The sequence below is a fragment of the Diabrotica virgifera genome, chromosome 4 (genome assembly GCF_917563875.1).
Source record: "Diabrotica virgifera virgifera chromosome 4, PGI_DIABVI_V3a".
Lineage (NCBI taxonomy): Eukaryota > Metazoa > Arthropoda > Insecta > Coleoptera > Chrysomelidae > Diabrotica > Diabrotica virgifera.
This window is the reverse complement of record NC_065446.1, coordinates 93,132,366-93,158,306: the sequence shown is the minus strand read 5'-3', so window position 1 is coordinate 93,158,306 and position 25,941 is coordinate 93,132,366. Positions and strand designations below refer to the sequence as shown.

Sequence of the window (25,941 nt, the reverse complement as noted above, 5' to 3'; positions counted from 1 at the left end):
CCGCACCTTTCTCTTCAGAACATAACCCCTGCAGTCGAAGAGGGATTATTGTAAACAATAAATGCAAATAAACCAAAGAACAGTCACTGTCATTGAAAATTATAAATGTCAAAATTCATAAGCTATCAAAGACATTCCTTTGGAACTTTACCTCTCTGAGCAGATGGGACGTGAATTATAAATTGTAAAATTCCCTCATCTTCCTTAGTCTCAGCATCCGTTATGGCTTGCAAATTGTAGAAGCCTTGGAGGTGTAACCAGAGAAGGTTCCCATTGTTTTCAGTCTGGTGAGATGTAGAGTAACAATATGTTGTTTTATATGTCATTAGATTGAAAACTTAGTCTTTTGCTAGCAGTTGTCGCTAGGGCACTATGCCATTTCGTTCGTTGCAAACCGTGACTGCATGCCAGGGTTTGTTTTGGTTGGATCAGCAGCATATCGTTGGTCTAAATCGCAAATTGCCTAAGTCACAAATTGAAAATTTTACAGGAGAGACAAAAAAGTGTGGAGTTTGCCATGTCCTATGAGTAAAATAATTTTCGTTTACTGAAATTGCCGCGAAATAAAATAATAATTGCGCTTGTGGGAATTGTCAGGCGGTAGCTTTTACTGTCTACTACTAGATGAAACCAAAAAACAATTTTCGCAAAAAATGGACTTAGGCAATTTGCGATTTAGACCGGCGATATGTGCCTCTTGATGAGAGACTAATAAGTTTCGAAAACCAGTAGAGGTGCTTGCTGCACTCTCTAATTGGACTAGAATATGATGTGGCTGTATTTTCGTTTTGCAACGAAATTGAAAATGGTTATTCATTTGTGATTTACATGTTTACTTGGATTGGAGTACAAAGGGAACCAAAATGGACTTAGGCAATTTGCGATTTAAACTGACGATATGTGCCTCTTGATGAGAGACTAATAAGTTTCGAAAACTAGTAGAGGTGCTTGCTGCACTCTCTAATTGGACTAGAATATGATGTGGCTGTATTTTCGTTTTGCAACGAAATTGAAAATGGTTATTTATTTGTGATTTACATGTTTACTCTGATTGGAGTACAAAGGGAACCATTCTCTTTGGAACTTTACCGCTCTGAGCAGATGGGATGTGAATTATAAATTGTAAAATTCCCTCATCTTCCTTAGTCTCAGCATCCGTTATGGCTTGCAAATTGTAGAAGCCTCGGAGGTGTAACCAGAGAAGGTTCCCATTGATTTCAGTCTGGTGAGATGTAGAGTAACATGTTTTATATGTCATTAGATTGAAAACTTAGTCTTTTACATTCCTTATTGTTTATCCTTGTTTAACTTATTGTGATTTCTATGGAACAGCGGCTTAATTTTGCGATACTAGTGTCTGTGAGTTAAAAAGAGACCTAGTATAAAAAGTAATTCGTGAATTATTTCGTGCATGGGAAAAGATGGTGTGGAAGAACTATATTCTTATATTCTGCATAAAGAAATTGAATACACATCAACTGTACACACCCACAGAATTTGTAGTTGTTTTTTTTAATATTTCTTGGATGGGCGATCAGACCATTCTTAGTTTTGATTTCCTTTTGCGTTTTTTACTTTATTTCAAAAGATTCTTTTACTGTATAGTAACTGAAATAAAATATTTATCCAAATAGTTCATAAGACAAACACACTAACAAACAGGGACTCAGTGATATGGAGAATGATTATCAGGAAGCTACTTTCCATAAAACAAATCTCAGTAATTATACATTTACATTGTTTATAACTTTATTTAAATTAATACTTATAATTTAGAATAAAAACAAAACTTACCTTTAAAATGTAATTCTTTAAATTATAACCTTAAAGCCGGCTAAGAGCACACTACTTTTAATGTAAAAATTTGAAACTGATAATATTTTACAGTTTTAATCACACAATATCAATAACTGGAGCCGTCTGGAGCTTGTTCTTGTTTATCACTAATGTATTATAGAAAGTTAAGGAAGTAATAAATAATTTGACCTAAAATCAAACACAACACCTAAAACCACAGGTTATGTTTTTAAAGCACTATGTTTTAAAGCTTCTTTTGCATCGAAGGACAATTATAAAATTGTACAATTTACTTTTCAATATTATTCGAAGATTTTAAAGCTTGTTCTATTTCATTTGACAAAATACGGCTTCAGAAAATTAAGAACAGCACTTGTGTATCGGACTTTAACTAAAAACAGGTTTACCAACTAAAAAAATATACATGTGTCAACTGTCAACAGTCAAAGTTGCCAATGTCATACGTCATATATAAGTAAATAAATAGATTATAAAATAAATTTATTTGTACAAAACCAACATCACTGTACAAAACAAATAAATAAATACAAATTTAACATTTAACTTCGATTGTCATTTGTGTTGTGCTGTGCAGGTTCTTATATTTTGTATAGAAGCAATATTAACATTTAAGAAAATAATTTTAATTCATAAAGATGACTACAGTGCCTGGTGAAAACTGTAATTTTGTATTTAAAAAACGGTCTATTAAAAACAGAGGCACAAGGAAAAGACAAGCTTCGAGTTCTGAAGAAGGTAACAAATATTTTAATGAAATTATTCTCCTCCTCCTAAGTGCCTTCTCTATTGAGGTTGGCGATCAATATGGCAAATTTCTCTCGGTTCTGGGCTTGATGAATTAAGTCATTTCCTGTTGTGTGGGTCCAATCTCGGTAATTATTTAGTGTTGACTCACCGCTCCCACAAGTCTGACAACTGTATATATGGTATCTGCCTTACCTTCTTATCATTTTAAAATTAACAATTAACTGCGCTCGGCTTTAATTTTTGTATTTATCTCATTTAAAAATGTGAAATTTTCACATCAATTTCAAATTATGGCCGCCATTACAGTATGCCCAGATCGCTTACGTATGGATTGATGACAGTTTATTTCTGCAATGTTGCCTAATTTAAAATTTTTTATAATTTCTTGTGCAAAGACGGAAGGTGCTTTATTTTTTTTTTAATTTTATTAATAATTAACAAAACACTCTACACTCTAATACCCGAAAGTTAGGTTTGGACCGAAGGGTTAGGTCTTCCTCCTTTGAGAAATTGTACTGTATAATACATAATATATTAATTTTTTAATTTTATTAATAATTAATATTATATTAATTGCAGACATAAACTGCATATTATATCAATTGCAGACATAAACATTGCAGAAATAAACTGTCATCAATCCATACGTAAGCGATCTGCGCATACTGTAATGGCGGCCATAATTTGAAATTGATGTGAAAATTTCACATTTTTAAATGAGATAAATACAAAAATTAAAGCCGAGCGCAGTTAATTGTTAATTTTAAAATGATAAGAAGGTAAGGCAGATACCATATATACAGTTGTCAGACTTGTGGGAGCGGTGAGTCAACACTAAATAATTACCCCAATCTCTGATGTTTCGCAGCCAAGATTTTTTTCTTTCTTCCTCTACCCCTTTTACCTTCCATCTTGCCTTCTAATATTACCTGGAGCTGCTCAAATTCCCTATGGCACATTATGTGTTCTACATATAAGTTCTTTCTAATTTTGATAGTATGTATTGACTAGATGAGGATGTGTGAGCATTCTATTCAGTACTTCTTCATTCGTAGTTCTGCTGGTCCAGCTTATTCTTAACATTCAGTGGTACATCCACATTTCGAATGAATTCAATTTGTTGACATCATACTGTTTTAATGTCCAGGTTTCACCGCCATGTAATAATAGAGACCACACATAACCCTTTAGTGTTCTCAATTTTACTGTGACTGACAGCTTGGGGTTACAGAGCGTTTTACTCATGCATCTTCTAATTCCTTTTGAGTGGTCTAGTTGACTATTTAGCTCTCTGTTCAGGTATATGAAGATTTGGGAACTCTGAAGGATGATACCATTTATTTGTATGAAAGTATAATGAATGCCTATATGCAGTATATATTTTTAGATCCAGAAGAAAATGAACAGAAGGAACAAATAGTTAAACATAGCAAGCGTAAAATTAAGTCAAATCCAAACATTCAGAGTACTAGTAATATACAAAATCGTGAACGAAACAGAGAAAAAGAGTCTTCCAGTAGCAGTGATGAAGACTTTCGTGTTAACTATAAATCTAAGAAGTCAGCTATGGCTGCAGGGCCTTCTGATCAGGGTGCAACAGCAACAGTTGTATGTACAATTTTCATCCAAGTTTTACAATATTTTCTCGTTACATTCTATGCAACTTATCATATCGATATATTTTTGGCAAAGTAACGTAAGTGACATTTTTGGCGAAAATCATATTTTTCCATTAAACTAACACTATTATTGTTTAGAAGGTACTGCCAAAGTGTAGTAGGCCTAGAATTACTTTAAACATAATATATGTATAGGCTTACTACACTTTGGCAGTGCCTTCTGAACAATAATAGCGTTAGTTTAATGGAAAAACATGATTTTCAAAAATGTCACTTACTACCTTACTGTTTCCTATATTTGAAAATACCTGTGAATTAGTACCTTGTGTAATGAAATAATGAAAAGCAGTTAACACATTCGTTGCCACCTGACACCAAAAGGTGTTTTGTGTGCTTGAGTCAGGTGCCACCAACAACTTTTGGCGTTCAAAACCTGGGAAATTAAATAAGGTTCTTTTTGTAGTGGCACCATACAAAAGTGACTGAATAGATAGTGGCAGCTAATGTGATAAGTACCTTGCAATAACCCTTGTTTAGATATATTACAAATATAGTTGGTTTGCTAAACTCAGACATCATTGGCTAGTGATTTTAGTAAGTAATTTTGCCAATTTGGTAAAACTTGGTACTATCGTATCTCAGTTAACAGAATCCTGACTCGTGGTCGAAATTTATTTTTATTTATTTTGTCATTCCCCGTTAGAGGGCAGTCTAACCACACTCTGCTGCAGATATTTTAATATATGCAGTTCTTCTTCGTTTCGAGTTGATTCAATTCAGTCTACTTGCATAGCCTCTTTGATAAGGGGGTAGAGACCCCGAAACACGGTGTCAGAGGATGGCAAGAGAGTCAAATTGAATCAAAACGAAAACGATTATTTTCTTTTCTTTTTCATACCTTACTTGGTTTAGAGTACAAAATGACCACGTTTCGTTAAAGTATTCTGAGACGCATTGTTGGAGTGCTCCTTCTAGCGGCGCCGCTTGGTACTATCGTATCTCGGTTAACAGAATCCTGACTCGTGGTCAAAATTTATTTTTATTTAGTCAGGATTCTGTTAACTGACGAGTCAGGATTCTGTTAACCGAGATACGATAGTACCAAGCGGCGCCGCTAGAAGGAGCACTCCAACAATGCGTCTCAGAATACTTTAACGAAACGTGGTCATTTTGTACTCTAAACCAAGTAAGGTATGAAAAAGAAAAGAAAATAATCGTTTTCGTTTTGATTCAATTTGACTCTCTTGCCATCCTCTGACACCGTGTTTCGGGGTCTCTACCCCCTTATCAAAGAGGCTATGCAAGTAGACTGAATTGAATCAACTCGAAACGAAGAAGAACTGCATATATTAAAATATCTGCAGCAGAGTGTGGTTAGACTGTCCTCTAACGGGGAATGACAAAATAAATAAAAATAAATTTCGACCACGAGTCAGGATTCTGTTAACTGAGATACGATAGTACCAAGCGGCGCCGCTAGGAGGAGCACTCCAACAATGCGTCTCAGAATACTTTAACGAAACGTGGTACTAAACGTGGTTAAAAAACAAACAATAAATAGTTAGTAATTTTGCCAATTTTGGCAAAATTGGCAAAAAACAAAAAAATTACCTACTAAAATCACTAGCCAGTTGTGTCTGAGTTTAGTGAACCGACTATACCAAAATTATTATGTTGCAGGAAATTGATACAGAAACAGATAGAGATGCCCAAGCCATTTTTGAGAAGAGGTTGGAGATTAATAAAGATCTAGAAGGAAAAGAGGATGATAAAATATATAGGGGTTTAAATAACTATGCTCAATATTACAAACCTAAAGATACAGCTGCTGGAAATGCTAGTTCTGGTATGTCCAATTTAATTTAACACATTTACTGCCAAATATGGGATAACTTTTAGATTGTGTTCTTTTGTAGGATGCCAACTAGGAGTTATCTCGTAGTAGTCAATAAATAAGTTTGTCATGTTAGGCCAGATTTCTTAAAATTGATGTGACAGTCAACATGTTAATTTCACCTATTTTACCTTATTTAGTATCTATTTCTACTGAGTTGGGCATTTTTTTTAGGTCTTGTAAGAAAAGGCCCTATAAGAGCACCTGCTAATCTGAGAGCAACAGTACGATGGGACTACCAACCTGACATATGTAAGGATTACAAAGAAACAGGATTTTGTGGTTTTGGAGATAGTTGTAAGTTTCTTCATGACAGAAGTGATTACAAACATGGCTGGCAACTGGAAAGGGAATGGAATGAAGGAAGCTATTCTAAAGACAGTGATGATGATACCAGATATGAAATTCATTCTGATGAAGAAGACTTGCCTTTTAAATGTATTATTTGTAGGGGAAGTTTTGTAGATCCAGTGGTTTCAAAGTAGGTTTTATTTTAATAAGCAGCAAAATTAACGCATAACCATAAAAATGGGACGTTTCTGATATCTCGAATTTCCTAAAGCTATTGGCCAATTTAAGATATTTTTTTAATATATTATAGCCTTATTCTTTAACAACATCGCTGTAATAACGTTGTTGGTAGACAGGTAAATCGTCATTGTATACTGGGTGTACCAACCAGACTGTGTTTATTCTCAAAGTTCGCAACACCCTATGGAATATTCTAGCATTTATAAAATACTGAAATTAAAACCCAACTATAGCGTCATATTTTCTTTCTGGAAAATAAAAAAATTAGGTACTTTTTATTTATTTTTTTTATTTATTTATTAGTCATACAGGAAAACCCCATTAATAGTGTAATTATAAAATAAATAATAATAATAATATCTAGCATCAACACAATAAAAGTAGTACTCATAGGAAGATACAATGCAATAATACAAATAATCACAATATACCTAAAATATAAAATGTAAGAAATACACTCGGGTGCAAAAAAATCAATCCACTTAAAAATGTGGTCAATTTGATGTCACGAATTCCCTAAACAAGTTGTCCGATTTAAGTGATTTTTTTACCATGTTATAGCCTTATTCAATATCAATATTTCTGTAATAATATTGTTGCTAGACAGGTAAACTGTCATTGTGTACTGGGTGTATGAATCAAACTGTGTTTTTTTCTCAAAGTTTGCATCACCCTGTGGACTATTCTAGCATTTATAAAATACTGAAATTAAAACCCAACTATTGCCTCAGGTTTTCTTAACATTATGCTTTTAGATTCATTCGCTTATGTTAGATAATAAAAAGTTAGGTACTTTAACAACTGGCCATGTTTGTCATCATTACAGGGTGTTTCTAAATAAGTGCGACAAACTTTAAGGGGTAATTTTACATGAGAAAATAATGACAGTTTGCTTTATAATCATACGTCCACAAATGCTTCGTTTCCGAGATACGGGATGTTCAATTTTTTTACAAACTGACGATTTATTTATTGATTTAAAACCAGTTGAGATATGCAAATGAAATTTGGTGGGTTTTAAGACGTAGTTATTGCACATTTTTTGACATACAATTAAGAATTTAATATTCACCATTGGCGCGCGAAAAAGGTATTATGACCGATCACATTACCTGTATGCACGTCAACATTTTTTTGCTAATGCACGATAATGCAACATAAGTCATGTTGCACGAACTGTAACCGAATATTTACAACAGGTACATCTTCAGACTTTTGAATAGGCTACCACATAGTCCAGATCTTAACCCAATCGGGACATAATTGGAATAAGACTATGTCAGCGTTTGCTGCCTCCTAGAACCTCACAAGAGGTAGAAACACTAGCTCTCGAGATTTGGAATGATATTGTTCAAGACCAAATAGCAAGCATCATTTGTAATTATAAAAGTACTTATCTCTTTTATTATCGAACAAAAGCAAATGAATCAAAAAACATAATGTTAAGAAAGCCTTAGACTACAACTGAGTTTCAAGTTCAACATGTTATAAATGCTAGAATATTCCACAGGATGTTCTGAACTTTCAGAAAAAAACACAGTATAATTGGTACAACCGGTATACAATGACAACTTACCTGTCTAGCAATAATATTATTACAGGGATATTGTTAAAGAATGGCTATAACATATTAAAAAAATTACTCAAATCGGACAAGAGGTTTAGGAAATTCGAGACATAAAAAATGTCCCATTTTTAAGGCGGTGTGTTAATTTTGCTGCTTAGTATATATCTATTTTTAACTGTTTACTACTTGTATATTTTACATATTATGTTACATAACAAAATGCTGTCTGGATAGCAAATTCTTCTAGATCTATTGATTTTTTTTTATTGTCTTGAATGTAGCCGTACCAGTTAAACAAACAGAAGAATCATGGCGATCAAAAGAACTCCATATAGACAAATCCTAGGGTCTTTTTTGAAGCGATTGAGGATTTATTGGACTGAACTCTTCATTAGATTGGTGCATTAGATTTATTGAAGTCCAGCAGTCTCTTGTAATGCAATATCAAACCTTGTTCTAGTAAGGTCTTTATTTTAATCAAGCACTGTTCATATAGAAAGGGAATAGTTGTTATGGAAAATGTGTATCTTTTAATATCAACTCAGTATAACGAAATATGGGTAGAGCTATCCTGGTGATGGGGTTAATTAACTGGAGGCACGAGGCACTATTTGTTCATAACATTTATTTATTTATTCAACACTACTAATCATACCAGTAACTAGTTGGTGTGTTTGAGATCTAAATATCGAATGATGAATAATGAATCACGAATAGTGAATGATAAAAGAATGATCAGCGATGCTTCTCCTGAATCTATAAATAAACTTGTAAATGTTGTTATTTAGATTGTTGACACGACTCGACCGTGAAATATTAATAATATCGAATAGCTGACAAAGCGTTCTTGAAAACTAGTGCACTATGTTGGGCAATCGGTGTCACCTAATTATTTTACAACAAATAGTAATGTTTGTTTTTAGACCTTTAAAATTTAAATGGATATGAATTGCTCTTAATATTTTTGGATGCTAATATAAATCCTGTACATCAGAATCTAGTAATTTTTGATCAGTTAGGCAACCAATACTACTTACCAGATCATTTCTTAACACTTTAACGTCGCGAACCGCATATCCGCACACAATTTTGCTTGCCACATATACAGGGGTTTTTTGGGCATTTCGCTTCCGTTTAACACATCCGCGCATCTATGCATTTCCCGACTTTTGTAGTAAACAAGTTCGTTAGTGTAAAATTGAATAAACAAGCACCCGAGATAAACGTTTTATTAATTATTTATAAAAATGAATATAACGTTTCCTGCTCTGAAGTACATTTTGATGCAAGTGAATAATATGCGTCTCCCGTATATAGGGCACGGCGCTTTTAGAAATTACCGTCGCGAAAGGGTTAAAATTCACTGTTCTTAAATTGAAAGATGTTATGTCTTATAATGTATATAATATTTAAAAATGAATAACCATTTTCAATTTCGTTAATTAGTCTCTCATCAGTGGGCAAATATGCTGCTCTCTCTGACCCAACTAGGACAAACCCCGGCGTGCAGTCACGGATTGCAACGAACGAAATGGCAGGGATGCCCTAGCGGCAACTGCTAGCAAAATACTAAGTTTTCAATCTAATAGCACATAAAACAACATCAAAAAATGTTACTCTACATTCTACCAGACTGAGAACAATGGGGACCTTCTATGGTTACACCTCCGAGGCTTCTACAATTTGCAACCCATACGGATGCTGAGACTAAAGAAGATGAGGGAATTTTACAATTTATAATTCACGTCCCATCTGCTCAGCGCGATAAAGTTCCAACGAGAATGGTTCCCTTCGTACTCCAATCAGAGTAAACATGTAAATCAAAAATAAATAACCTTTTTCAATTTCGTTGCAACACGAAACTACAGCCGCATCATCATTCCAGTTCAATCAGAGAGTGCAGCAACAACCTCTACCGGTTTCGAAACTTATTAGTCTCTCATCAGGAGGCACATATGCTGCTCTTAGTTTTTTTATATAATATTTATTCTATTGATAAATACAGTTTTGTGAGAGGTGAACGTGAAATTTATGTCTTATATAGACATTAGGTGAACACTAGAAGACTTAAATACAAAACTGAGCAGTATCGTTTTGAACAGAGAAAACCAAAGTACTTTAAAGGCTTAAGTACCAAGAGGATGATAATGCTGAAGTCTTCATCACATAGTAAAGTAAAATACTTTACGACATCAGGTTTTATATGTACTTTAATTTATTATTATTTTTTAGGTGCAAACATTATTTCTGTGAAAAATGCGCTTTGGAACGATTTAAAAAGAATAAGAAATGTGTTGTTTGCAATACACTCATAACCAGCTTTAATCCAGCTAATAATTTGATTGCCAGACTAAAAAATATGAAACCAGAAGAAGAAGAAGATGATGTTCATAATGAGTCAGGTTCATCTGATTAATATTTGTAAATAAAAAATAATATTAATAAATCATTTTTTTTTATATTACATTTACTGGTTTTTTATTTGTATACTAATAAATAGGAGAACTGGAAGAGTAATTTAGCGATGCCGATCTTCTTCATAAATATACTATGTTATTCAACAAGATAAAAAAATAAAAAGATCTTCATTTGAAAATGTTGTGAAATAACTGAGAGCTAACACTTGTGCAATGTGACGAACTCGATAGACAGTCCGCTGTTCAGAATGAATTTTGTGCATCCTTTTTCTACAAACAAAGCTCTGTCAACCTAGTATAGGAGGAATAACCCTATATCAAAGATAAAGGGAATGTTATCTAAAATAATAATCTTTGGGAGTCTTTGTCAATTCTTCTATTGATCACGAGTCATTATCAATGGGTGTTCCTTGCCGTGGAACAAACACTGGCAGTAGGTATAAAATGCTCACCAATTAACCCTTAAACGACCAACCTTTTTTAGGTTCCATGTATGTCCAAGGGTGGGTAAAAAATGTCCACCTCGAAAATAGCTAATATATTTATTGAGAGTTGTTGGAAATGGATCAAACTTAAGAATCTTATGATTAATAAACACAGCATCTTCTAAAATATTAATATAAACAAGTTACAAACCTTACAACAAAATTACATGTTCATCAAAATTAATATACTAGTAAAAGCCAGTAATTCAGATTTCTCGATTTTCTCCACATTCTTCCTTTCAGCCTCCTCATTGACGGATAATTATGTCGATTATGTAATTATACGTCGATAATTATGTGGATTATGTTCCTACTAACGAGAAATAATATAGAAAACAAGCTTTACCAAAGGTGTACTTTTTGTACCTACCCATATTTAACTCAAGATATTACTTTTATCTTCAAAAATATCGGTAGAACCAAATTAACATTCGATAAAGGGCTGTCTTTAAACACGTAATAAATATATTACAAGGGAATAGGCATTAGGTGGACATTTTTTACCCACCCTTTGGCGTTTAAGGGTTAATATAGTGAATGATGATTTATGTTTAGGCTCGCTGCCTGGAGATCGCCGGGATACATCTGTAGAGAGCTCTACTCATGACAGCATACGGGACGCCGACGCCAGTGGCAGGGTGTTGAGGAGGCGGGCCCCTGTCCTACAATTAACCATAGCCCATCAACAACAAGTACAGCGAGTCAAACAAGAGTTCCACCCGTCGAATGTCTAGAATATAATGGAAGGACAGAGTCTGAAATGTGGAAGTCTTAATAAGAGCGGAATTTCTAGATAGGGAACTTTTTAATTTTGTAAGAAGACCGCATACTTAGGGCACATATTACGAGGGAACGATACACTTTTCAGCAACTGCGATACACTTTTCGAAGGAAAGATGGAGGGTAAGAGAGGTCTAGGGCGTAAAAAGATATCATGGCTGTGTAATATTCGCCAATGGACAGGAATCCACAGCTATGAAATGCTTCACAATGCTGCTAAAAACAATGATTTAATCCTAACTATCTAACATCTCACCTGACAAGACAATGTATGGTAGACGCTTACGAAAAAATGCACGGCACCTTAAGAAGAAATTGATAGCTTTATAGTTTGGTACTTGGATATTCTTCTTCTTTCTTCCATTAACTCAAATGTTTTTTTCTTAGACCATAAACACTGATAGACACGCCGTAATGCTATTCTCTCGTCTCAAAGAGTGAAGCCAACATAAAACGATTCACACAGCTGTGGGTGACGTCAGTTTACGGCAGAAAACGTTAGAGATTAGAAGTGTTACAGTTAAGTTTGTAAAGTGAACAATTTCAAATTTTTCCAATACATTATTTTTTTAATTATGGTGTTATCTTGCAGTGCATTTAATTGTACACAGCGACAGCACAACTTAGAAAACATATCAGAAATTTAGCACCTGTTATTTTACTTTTCCCTTCCAAACTGTTTAAAATAGATACATATGAGAGAGAGAGTCTTATATATAATTTTTATTTTATAATTATATTAAAGCATTAAGTAAATCAATTTATTTTAGATTTCCTAAAGATTCATCATTGCAAAAAATGGATTATAGCGATGCGCCGTGAAAATTTTAAACCAACAAACAGCTCTAAAATTTGCTCCAAACATTTCACAGCGGATTCGTATATTACTAGCGGTTGGAGTTCAAAAAAACAACTCAAAAAAGATGCTGTACTCAGCATTTTCGATTTTCCAAACCATTTAGTTAAGCAAGTAACAACTAGAAAATTACCAGTAAAAAGAGAAACTGTCTTAAATAAACCAACAGGATCTAAAAGGGAAAATATAAATATAACAACGAGTGAATCTACTACCATAAAGTCTCCAGTAGAAATTTCAGACGAAACTACCTTAGAACCTCCCTTGAAAAAGCGAAGACATTATCTTGGTGACTTTGAACAAGGATCATCTAACAGAGACCAAGGATATAAAGTAGTAGTAAACAAATTAATTCAAAAGAAAAACAAACAAATCAAAATGTTGCAACAACGAAATAGAAGGCTTATTAAAAAAGTTAATACCTTACACGGTACAGCAGCATAATAAACAAGCGATTTTTTAAAAAATTGAAGAATCCATAAAATATCTTAGTTCACTTAAATGTTCCAAAAATGTTGAACCCCTATATCTAAGCCAAAGAAAAACGGGTTTTATTGGTATGATCATTAGTTTAAAGTCACTAATGGGAATTTGGAAAAATTACGTGGAGGATATGGATGGGGGTCTAAAGTATCTTTCGGCCTATAAACTTTCACAAGATCACTTAGAAGTTTTCTTTAGTTCTATTAGGAGTCATGGAGGTTACAACAACAACCCAACGGCAAAACAATTTAAAGCTGCATATAATGCAGCTTTAAATGCTTAATGCACACAAGTGTTACAGGATCTACCCAGGCTAATTGTATAGAACAGGCACCTTCCATAATTTTAGCAATGAGCACAACAAATACTGTGAAAATGAAAACTGTTAATCATCAACTCATTGACAACTTTATAACATGGCTTCTAAAATTTGGGAATCAACGAATTGCCGGAGCTAAGAAGGCTGAGGGAGATCTATTGTGAGGAAGTGAGATGCAACGTGATAGATCTCCCTCGGCCCTCTTAGCTCCGGCAATTCGTTGGCTTGCAAATTTTAGAAGCCACGAATGGTGTAACCAGAAGATTAGTTCTAATAAAGTTTTATTTTTGATATTGTTAATGTCTATAGCAGATGTCGCCACGGCATCCATGCCATCATGTTATTTCGTTGTGAACCGATACCGGCGGCCCGAATTTTAGTGGTTCAGAGAGAATCAAATATGCACTCTCTGATGAGACCCTAAGAAGGGTTGAAACTAGTTAGAGTGCTTTTGGAGCTCTCTAAACTAACTAAAATAAGACGGCTCTTGTTTCGCTTCACAACGAACTGATTATTTATTATTATTTCTTTTTTCAGTTTCGTTTTCTCGGGTTTTTATTCGTTTCATAAATTTTTCTTGCAGTTTTATGTTATGTCATTTATTAACTTGTGCTATTTTTCTTTCATATTCTTCAATTCAAGTTGAATCTGTCCCTCAAGTGGAGACTGTAGTTGTTTTTATTGTTTAATCTAGTGCAAGTTTTGTTTATATATTGGAGGTTATGGCTGGCAAATTTACATGTGGTGGTTGCAATAAAATTTCTGATGATGATAAAATTGCCGTTTGTGATAGCTGCCAGTTACCATTTCACCTAAATGAGAAATGTCTTGGTTTGTCTAGCACTGAATTTAGCACTTTTCTGCAATTGCACTGCAGAAAAGCAGTGGCGGCTCGTGATTTTTACAATAGGGGAGGCTATACCTAACTGAAAAATATCTAGACAAATTTGCACTAGCAAAAAAATGCGCCAAAAAATGTAATTTAAGGCTCCATTTTTTGACCATTTTTTATTTACATTTCATAATATCATCCTAATTCATAATTTCATGATATCACATCATTTTAAAAATAGTTAGTCTAATTGTAAAAGTTTAATACCAAAGTTTGTGTCGTTTATTTGTTAACAATTCCATCTATTTGTAAATAGATACCTATACATATCAAAATAAATACAGATTTGAAGTTTTGCAGTCCATACATAATGAAGCTTTAAATTTTTTAAGATACTCAACTGAATTTTTTTAATTCTAAACGCGGCCTACTGCGCGAATTCAAAAACATGATAAATTACCGATATTTTGCTTTGAGTTAGAGATATCGGAAAAAGTTATTTGAGCAAGTTGTTCCAAATATTATTATAACCCCACATACCAAATTTCATAACAAAATTCGCACTTTTAGATTTTTCATTATTTTTAGTCAGGGCCCTAAAATTCGTTGTCCCGAGAAGCACGCAACCACGCAACGGAGCCGAGAAGCTACTCGGCCTCCCTTGGTATATCTCCGGGCAGCGTGTGATGGCGCCGTAGATGCCACTGTTAGGAGACCGGGTCTCCTTAAACGCCTGCTGCGCTGCACGGAGCATTAGCAACGGAGACTGCTGGGCTTCTCGGCTCCGTCCATGCATCTCGGGATAACCCAGGGTCCTGCCTACAATAATATTTAATAAAACTGAGACGCGATCATGCGTTCTAATGCTAATGCTCCGTACGTATGGATAATTAGTGATAATATGGAATTTACACGTTGTATAATAGTGAGAGTGCTTATTGTTTTCACGATTCATGATAAACAAAACAGTGTAGAGTGCAGTGGCGGCTCGTCAGAGGAGGCAAGGGAGGCTCAGCCTCCCCATAAATTTTTTACACACTCTACACTGTTTTGTTAATCATGAATCGTGAAAACAATAAGCACTCTCACTATTATACAACGTGTAAATTCCATATTATCACTAATTATCCATACGTACGGAGCATTAGCATTAGAACGCATGATCGCGTCTCAGTTTTATTAAATATTATTGTAGGCAGGACCCTGGGTTATCCCGAGATGCATGGACGGAGCCGAGAAGCCCAGCAGTCTCCGTTGCTAATGCTCCGTGCAGCGCAGCAGGCGTTTAAGGAGACCCGGTCTCCTAACAGTGGCATCTACGGCGCCATCACACGCTGTCCGGAGATATACCAAGGGAGGCAGAGTAGCTTCTCGGCTCTGTTGCGTGGTTGCGTGCGTCTCGGGACAACTAATTTTAGGGTCCTGCCTAAAAATAATGAAAAATCTAAAAGTGCGAATTTTATTATGAAATTTGGTATGTGGGGTTATAATAATATTTGGAACAACTTGCTCAAATAACTTTTTCCGATATCTCTAACTCAAAGCAAAATATCGGTAATTTATCATGTTCTTGAATTCGCAGTAGGCCGCGTTTAGAATTAAAAAAATTCAGTTGAGTATCTTAAAAAATTTGAAGCTTCATTATGTATGGACTGCAAAACTTCAAATCTGTATTTATTTTGATATGCATAGGTATCTATTTACAAATAGATGGAATTGTTAACAAATAAACGACACAAACTTTGGTATTAAACTTTTACAATTAGACTAACGATTTTTAAAATGATATGATATCATGAAATTATGAATTAGGATGATATTATGAAATGTAAATAAAAAATGGTCAAAAAATGGAGCCTTAAATTACATTTTTTGGCGCATTTTTTTTGCTAGTGCAAATTTGTCTAGATATTTTTCAGTTAGGTATAGCCTCCCCTATTGTAAAATCACGAGCCGCCACTGGTAGAGTGTGTAAAAAATTTATGGGGAGGCTGAGCCTCCCTTGCCTCCTCTGACGAGCCGCCACTGCAGAAAAGATCCATGTTTTTTTCTGTCGTGATTGCAAAGATGCCTTCAAATCTGCCCCAGCAGTGCTCAGAGAGATTAAAGCACTGAAAGATAAGATTAGTTCTTTAGAGCTAGAATTGGCTAATTTAAAAAATCAAACAAAAAACGAAACTAAAACTAAAAATAATCTCATAATATACAATATTCCTGAATCCAATTTCACCACTTTAAATGATCGAATTGACCATGATAAAAATATTGTTCATGAGGTTTTCCGAATGATTGGTATACAGAATGAAGAATCTACAATTACTCATGTGCTACGTATTGGTAAAGTCTCTGATCGTGCTAGACCAGTCAAAGTTATCTGTGACTCTAACACTGTAAAATTGGCCCTGAAATCTCGCAATAAGCTTCGTGGATCTAGATATAAAATGTCTGGTGATCAAACCAAAATGGAACAAGAGGCTTATAAAGCAGCGAAAAAATCGTTATTGGAGAGAGAAAATGCGGGTGAGGAGAATTTGTCTGTCCAGTTCCGTCACGGTGAGCCAGTAGTTGTCAAATCAAAACCAAAAAACCTTGCTCTTACCCATTAACAGTGTACTATCAGAATGTTGGTGGCCTGCGTACAAGACTTTCTGATTTGTTAATAAATGTGTCATGCTGTCCATACGACATAATCATACTAGTTGAGAGTAATTTGAATGATAACTTCAGGGACAGTGAATTGAGATGTGATGGTTTTGATGTTTTTCGTTGTGACACAAGTCTGAAATCTAGTGACAAATTGAATGGATGTGCTGTCCTGATATTTGTTAGGAGCAAGCTGCAATCTCATTATATCTCTATCAATGAAGACCGTATTGAACAACTTCTTATTTTGTGTCAGTTTGGTAAGTCCAAGTTTATTATTGGGGGTACTTATATTCCTCCTCATTCTCCCCGGGAAGCATACATGTGGCACTGCCAATCCATGGAAGAAATTGTTCTTCAGTATCCATCACTTAATATTTACATGTTTGGCGATTACAACTTACCAAATGCAGTATGGTCCAATGATGAGCTTGATGTCCTAATTCATTATCCAGGAGGTGATCCAGCTGTTGATGTGGCACAAGCTTATGCCCACATAACAATGATGTTCGCATCATGTTCTAAGCATATCCTACCAACATTCGTCGAAGTATATCCTTTTTAGTATATGGGTAGTACAAGCATAGCATGTACCATAAAAAACATTCTAAATTTCATGTTCTTTGCATGTGCCTCAAAGAATATTCTTGCACCGAATATACTGAGCACATTCGGGTACGTAGTATCTCGGAATGTTCGTAAAAGTTTATTCTTAGAATATACCTTAATCGAATATTCTTAGTATATGCGTAAGTATATGCAAAAGTATATGCTTAACACATACTTGTATATACTTTTAAAATATCTTAAAAATAATATACTGTATGTACCTATAGGAAGAAGAATAATGTTAGCCTATAGATTATCAACTTCGCGTTAAGAATAATTAATCAAATTTATGTATTTTGGTAGGTACTAGTGAACTATCTAATTCATTTTTTTTTAACCGTTTTAATTGTATGGTAAAAAGTTTAAAACTTAATTCTATTGAAGAAAAATGAGAAATTCTCGTTTCGTTTTCAGTTGAAATGAATATACCATTTTGATTTGAGTTTATACCATAAGTATTTTTACCTATAATTTTCGGGAATCCGGAAACGGCCAGTTTGAAAATAATAAATTGATATTGGTACTTCAATATTTCCTAAATACCTAGTAAGTAAAAGTATGTATAATGTATATAGATACCTATAAATTTTAGTAATTTACATACATATTATATATATTTGGCTATTATATAATTATATAAGCAGCATTTTTATTTTGATGTGCACATAATAACTAAATATAACTTATATTTTATATATAGGCTACTTACCCATATAATATTTATTATACATAGGTACCTATATAACTAACTAAAGTTTATATATTTTATACTTACTTTTTACGTAATATTGTAGAATGTAATAACTACATTCTCATATGCAATTAGAATATGTAAATATAATATATTAGTAGAACCAAAGAATACTTAGTATTCTTTGGTAGAACCTATAGGATGAGATTGGGTGATGTTGAAAACATACTTCTGCGAAATACAGCACATCCTTGGAATATTCTTCCCATATACTAAAAATATGTGCGATAGTACATTCTAAGTATATACATAGAAGGTATATAGCACTTCCTTGGAATATTCTTCCCATATACGAAAAATATGTGCGATAGTACATTCTAAGTATATAACTAGAAGGTATATAGCACTTCCTTGGAATATTCTTCCCATATACTAAAAATATGTGCGATAGTACATTCTAAGTATATAAATAGAAGGTTTATAGCACCTCCTTAGAATCTTCTAAAAAGTATGTTCTTGGTATATACTGAAAAGAAGTGCGGTAGTACATTCTAAGTATATACATAGAACGTTTAAGTACTGTAATGTAGTATATACTCAGTATATGCTCTGCACATTCGCAATGGTAATTACGCATATTCTAAGTATATACTTTTTCTGAAAAGTATGTTCTATGAATCTACTAAGAACATGAAATTGTTATGTGGGTGGTTACCTAAAATTTTACCAGCTAAACTCTTTACCTAATGACAGAAATGTATTTTTAGACCTGGTTTTCTCTAACGATAGGGACTTGGTTATCACAAGGGCGGGTGATCCTCTCTTGAACTCTAGTTTACATCATTTTAGCTATGAAGCTAGTTTGATGGCCTTAAACACATCCTCCTCTTCATGTCTGTCCTATGATGAATTCTACTATGATTTCAAGAACGGCAACTACTTTGAGTTTAATAACTTCTTGGCTGCTATAAATTGGCAGGAATGCTTAGGTTATAGCGATATAAATGTATCAACTCAAGTCTTCAATGAAATTCTTGCTACAGGTATCGCTTTTTTTGTACCTTTGAAACGCTATAGATCTTCTACTTTTCCTAAGTGGTTTTCTCATGATCTTAGATGTTTGACGAGAGAAAAGAAGTATGCCCACTCTCTGTACATGAAGAATCGGTCTGATGTTAATTATTCCAATTTCTCTCGTCTCCGATCAGAATGTAAACGGTTGTCTGATGCATGCTTTTCCCTGTATATTAGAGGTTTAGATGCTGAATTGCGGAATAACCCTTATTCTTTTTGGAAATATATTAGGGATAAACTGTCTAGTCACAACCTTCCTGATTTGATGTTTTATAATGAACGGTCAGCTTCTGATGGACAAGGTATTGCTAATTTATTCAAAGATTTCTTTCAGACTGTTTACTTACCCAGTAATAACGATCTCAAGTTACCCAGTGCACATTTAGATAGCAACATCGGTGCTTGCTTCAATATCACTGACTTTACTGTCACTGATATTTTTGATGGTATATGTTCTCTTCCAAATAAAATTTCCTTTTAAAAAAATGTGTCTGCACTGTTGTTGGGCCATTACTGTTATTATTTAATAAATCCTTACAGTCTTCTACATTTCCAGGTGCTTGGAAGGAGAGTTTTGTTGTACCCATATTTAAAAAAGGTAAGAAGAATGACATAGAAAATTATCGTAGTATATGCATTCAATCCGCAATTCCCAAACTCTTTGATAGTTTGGTAGCTAAGCAGCTGTCGTGGATGTGCAGGGGTCTGATTTCTGAATCTCAGCACGGTTTTTGCAGACAAAAATCCACAGTAACGAATCTAATTTGCTACCAATCTGATCTCTTAAAGCATATGGAAGATCGTAAGCAGATTGATGCTATTTATACGGATTTCAGTAAATTTGATCGTGTTGATCACCAAATTCTCCTTAATAAATTGGCATCCATAGGTTTTCATGTCCATTTTGTTGAGTGGGTTAAAAACTTTTTATCTGGTCGTACCCAACGAGTTAAAGTGGGTGGTCTTTTTTCTGATGTTATTACTGTAAGTTCTGGTGTTCCACAGGGTAGGCATACGTCTCCCCTGTTTTTTGACTTATTTGTTAATGATATCGTTAATTGCTTCTTATATAGTAAATGTTTAATGTTGGCTGATGATGTAAAATTTTGGCGAGTTGTGAATGATATGAGGATCAGAAACTTTTACAGGCTGATATGGATCGCTTATTTGATTGGTGCATTTGCAATAATCTTCAGTTATGTGTTGAGAAGTGTTGTTATATTAGTTTTTCCCGTAAGTTAAACAGAATTGATACTGCGCTTATCACATAGACAGTAAACCTCTTAGATATGTCTCGACTATTAAATATCTTGGTGTTATCATGGATGAAAAGCTCTCATTTGTCGAACATATCAATTCATTATCCGTAAAAGCTTCTAAATTACTTGGATTTGTTAAAAGAAACTCTAAATACTTCTCTATTGATGCTGTTAGGTTAATCTATTGTTGTCTAGTCAGATCTATATTAGAATATTGTTCGGTAGTTTGGTCTCCGTACCATTGCAGGGCCTATTTTACCACTAGGCCTGTGAGGCACCTGCCTCGGGCCCGCATTTAAATTGGGCCCGTAAAGATCACCAGAATTTTTTTTATTGTAATAACAAAATAAAATTTCAAAATTCTTTCATTTCACGAACAAGAAATGATAAATATGACTCCACTGTTGATTTTGAAGCAACTTCACCTGTTACAAGTAGTGTTGCCAGATGATCAAAACGAAAATATTGTACAATGCTGCAGAAATTATCGTTTTTTAAATGATTTTATTGTACAACCAACTGCCCTTATTTTTCGGTATAAATCGTCAAATTTCGGTAGATTTTATTTTTTTACTTCTTTTGCTACCACATTGCAAAAAAGTGATACTTCAGGTACGAGTATTCAAAAACTACATACCTTCATCATCATATATGTTCAAAATCGGTATACGTATACGTTAAAAAAATGTATTTTCTCGACTTTTATAGCCTTTTCTTCAAATTTTCTTCATTTTTTTTAATCCAAAGTAACTCGAATAGAGCCGCCTAACAGATGCAATAGTAAATATCAAGGATGCTTTAGTTTTGTTATAATGAATAAATTTATTTATAACAAAATAAAACTGCATATTTTTTCCTGTTGTAGAATTTTTAGAAAAATTTACCACAGGTGTACCTTTTAACAGTCACAATACAAATATCCTCATTTGAAAGCTGTATAATTTTTTAAACAATCTTTGTTCAAATTAAAAATGTTTGTTAGGATAATAAATAACAATTATAAGTTATTAACATTTTTTATAAATTAAAGTAAATATATGTATTTATAAAATAAGCAAAAAAAGGTTTTATTTCGATCAATAATTGTTTATGCATTTCAAATAATTCAGAAATTATCGTACATTTATTCATATTGATCGTACGCATCGTACAATACCTTTAATTATCGTACAAATACGATAATTATCGTCAGACCCGACCAGAGGGGGACAGGGGGGGCAAAATCCCCGGGGCCCGGGGCCCAAGGAGGCCCGGGCCCGGCCGTTAGCAAATTTAAAAAAATTCATTTTATTAAAATATTTTACAACAGATTGAATTTGCTTGCGGTTTTAATTACGAAATTATTATAAGGACTATTATGCATTTGGAAAAGGCAATATGCAAGAAATTATTTCTTTGCATAAGTTACAATTAATAAAAATATATCGGGAACAAGGTTCATAAATAGACAGGTTGCATGGTAACTTTCCACCAATCAGCGCCGAGAATCTAATGGCGGGAGTGACGTCACCCAGAATGCTGCATTCAAATTCATTCACTTCACTCATTGAAATGAACTCGGAAAGTAGGAATGTATTGAAAATGTGTATATTTAAAAAAAATACGTTTGGATTTTTAATGACTATTTATTTCATATATTCTTTAAAAAATGTGGTAGATACCTGTAGAGTTACAAAAATCATAGAATATAATTGCATTTAAATATATGCAGTAGATATAGTAGAAATATATGCAGTAGATATTAGATGTATGCAGTAGTATAAAAATATTACTACTTAATTAAAGCAGAAGGAGATTCTTTCTTGTGTATATATGGGACTAAATCTTTCAAATATCCTAGGTATATTAATAATGGGTTGAATACAATTTACTTTTTTAAATGATTTTGAGTAGGTATATAATAATTTTGAATTGGGGATAATGCATGTAGTATATTATTATAAATTCCTCCTAACATGTAAACCATGGTAAAAAAGAGATTCAACTAAAGATTTATGTATCAAAATTAGTAGTTTTTCCCTTAAGTTTAACATAAGAGCATCTGATTACGTTAGGTACTGGATTATAATATCTAAAACTATTAAAACATTATGATTCCATTCAATAGGTACCTGTAAAGTTTTACATTAACAGTAAATTATAAAAAAAATACAATTTCAGTGCAATAAAGGAAATTTTCCCCATTTTATATATTCATTTAGTTTATAATTGTTTATTCAAACTATCTTCAGATGGCTGCAATATTGGTTATAATTTTATATGAAACAATTACATATAATAGATCTATTATCTATAGACTTAATTAGATATATTGTTCAATAAGTCTAAGCAGATTGTAACCTACACAGATGATGTAAACTTGATGTGAAGAACCGCAAGAGACATTACAGAACTGTAATGTCTCTATACAAGAATGTCCTTTACTATACAATACAGCAGAAAGAAAATCCAGTAAGTAAGTAGGTACTTAATACAACCACATTAAAATGTATCTTAACACTTGTAAAAGAGTTTTGGGTTTAAGTTATTATACTAAAAACACTTAAGAGGAAACAGTAGCGATCAACAGGTAGCGAAAACGCGTTCCAAGATTGCGGCTGTATTTTGAATATTTTTTCGAGATATTTGGCACACGTATTCGTAATATAATAAAGAATGGCGGTACAGAGCCCAATTTGAAAAATATATTCATATGTGGAAATTACTCTGTAATTAAATACATACAATATTAAAAAAACGAGCCTGTACCGCCATTAAGAAGAACAAAAAAATACACTTTTTTCAAATAAACTTTTTTATCCGATGCCTAGATTTTGTGTCATTTTGGAACTACTAAAATGTTTTATTTCATTAGTAGTTCCAAAATGACACAAAATCTAGGCATCTGATAAAAAAGTTTATTTGAAGAAAGTGTATTTTTTTGTTCTTCTTAATGGCGGTACAGGCTCGTTTTTTTAATATTGTATTTAATTACAGAGTAATTTCCACATATTAATATATTTTTCAAATTAGGCTCTGTACCGCCATTCTTTATTATATTACAAATACGTGTGCCAAATATCTCGAAAAAATAATTCAAAATTACAGCCGCAATCTTGGAACGCGTTTTGGCTACCTGTTGATCGCTACTGTATCACCTTAATGATATCTATAGATACATTATATCTCAAGATATAAACACAAATTAAAACACTAACGATATTTAATAACAAAATATAGCCTCCAGACCACGTATCCTATTATGTTTACAAACAATTCGTAAAATTGATCATCTGGGTGACGTCACGATGACAATATTTCATTTGTCAATGTCAAAGTTACCATACAACCTATGGTATAGGGACCTTGTATCGGGAATACATTGCGCGTGGGAGCGGTTATGAGATGTTAGCACCTCATTGATCGAATTTCGTAAAAATAATTATACCATCCTTTTGCTCACGGTTTGTACAGCAATGATCACTAGGTTTCAGATTTTGATCACCTGTAGTTTATTTTTTATTAAGGGTTGAAAATTCAAGGACGAAAAAAAAGATGTTGGCACCTCATTGATCGAAATCTTTAAAACAAATGACTGTATTCGATAGGAAATAAAGCGCTGAGCAATGATCACCTATTTTGAACATTGATCAGGCTTTTTTTTGCACTGAAAATAATTATTAAAGTTGCAATAACATTACCACGCACGCGCAGTCCATTAAAAATTTTATATCTAACAGGAGCTCTGTTCTTTATTTGAAAAATTTTCAAGGACAGTCACTCTTCGGTCTGAGTAAAATTATTCTGTCTAAATCTTGACCCGAGGGGTAGCGGCGTGTAATTTGGGTTGCCTATATAAACATCGACGAAATTTGAGTTATTTAAAACGCTGAAAAGACTAGTTAGTGATAATAAAAACCGATATTTACTGCGGTTACATGATATTTAATATTAAAATATTATTGGATGTGGTAGAATGTAGACTCTTTGTATAATTACCAATTGAACAGTGAAGCTGTTAGATCAATTTTCCGATTCAATCATTTCTACTGTTTACAGTTCTGTGTTTGTGTTTGCTTTTGAGTATGTATTTCATTTTCTTGACATCGAAAATGTTAGGTGTGGAAAGAATTAATAAGTGCGTGAAATGCGAAAAAGTGTATAAACATAAACATGATTTAAAAAGACATGTAAAAAGTTCGCATCCCGACAAATTGGATGCAATTGCCCCTTTAAAAGTGCTTAAAGGCAACGTCTATAAGTGCACACATTGTGAATTGTGATAAACAATTTAGATATGTCAAGTTTAAACTTTCATGTCAAAAAAGTGCACACAAATGTATCAGTTTCTGCAGAAACTAAAACATTTCATCATAAATGTTCTCTGTGTAATTATCATGCAACTTTTAAAAAGGACTTTATTAAACATTATGAAACTTCTCATAGCATTCCTATGCAATGCGATACAATAGAGTTTTCCAACCATGATGACTTTATTTCTTGGAAGAATAAAATAGAGCTTGAAACAAATGCTAGTGTAGTTTTATTGCTGAAAAAGTGAACTACATAATTGCCACCGATAATAAACAGGCCATTTCGCGATTTAAGGTTATCAACACAAATTACACGCCGCTAATATTCGGGTCAGGATCTAGAATCGAGTATCAAAATTGTTGCAAGCTTTTTACTCTTCGAACGAAGCGTTTTCTTACAGTGTTGCGCGATTTTGAATAAGTAATAAATTATAAGTTCTGACCCAGAAAACTCAGAATTGATTTTTACATTATAATCAAACGAAGCGGTTATAGTTAAATTTGTTGCTATCTAGAGAATGTAAAGATTATTCGTGATAATAAGAATTGTAATAGATTTCTTTGTTGTGGATATTAGGACTATTTTATTCCAAGGAGATAAGTCAGATCACACTATTGGCAACTGAGCATCTTAAAACATGTCTTATTATATGCATTGTTGTCAGGTCTAAAAGTTACTTTTTCTCTTAAAGTTTTTTATACCTACCTAATAATATTAGTATAATTATTATATTATATTATATTATATTATATTAGATTATATTATATTATATAATTATATTATATTATAATAATTATACTATCATTTTTTAAAAAGGAATTTCTTTTTTAAGGAATGATAATATTATATAAAACTGGTGATTTTTTCCTTCGCCATGCGACGGGGGATACAATCAATTGCCATGTACAGTCGCTGTACTCAATTTTTTCTGGCATCCTCTAATTTTATTTGACAACCTCAACTATAAGAAAGACTGGATTGATTTCGCTAATTTTGATTTTGAAATATTTTTAGAAGTCGTGTT

At 33.3% G+C, this 25,941-nt stretch overlaps 3 protein-coding genes across 3 annotated transcripts in view; 2 read left to right on the top strand and 1 right to left on the bottom strand.

The window, feature by feature from the left end:
• Positions 1-2,176, bottom strand: part of LOC126883071 (cyclin-Q) — a 75,065-nt gene extending 72,889 nt beyond the window's left edge. The window contains exon 1 of the mRNA XM_050648287.1: positions 1,795-2,176. The gene's annotated coding sequence lies outside the window, so the exon portion shown is untranslated. The remainder of the gene's footprint in view (positions 1-1,794) is intronic.
• Positions 2,177-2,251: 75 nt separating this feature from the next.
• Positions 2,252-10,642, top strand: LOC126883070 (E3 ubiquitin-protein ligase RNF113A). Its single transcript, XM_050648286.1, has 5 exons — positions 2,252-2,553; positions 3,953-4,173; positions 5,865-6,030; positions 6,253-6,559; positions 10,409-10,642. The coding sequence occupies exons 1-5, from the start codon at positions 2,454-2,456 to the stop codon at positions 10,590-10,592; spliced, it is 978 nt and encodes a 325-aa protein (XP_050504243.1). The 5' UTR covers positions 2,252-2,453; the 3' UTR covers positions 10,593-10,642.
• Positions 10,643-12,669: 2,027 nt separating this feature from the next.
• Positions 12,670-13,158, top strand: LOC126883611 (THAP domain-containing protein 1-like). Its single transcript, XM_050649263.1, has one exon. The coding sequence runs from the start codon at positions 12,670-12,672 to the stop codon at positions 13,156-13,158; it is 489 nt and encodes a 162-aa protein (XP_050505220.1).
• Positions 13,159-25,941: the final 12,783 nt, after the last annotated feature.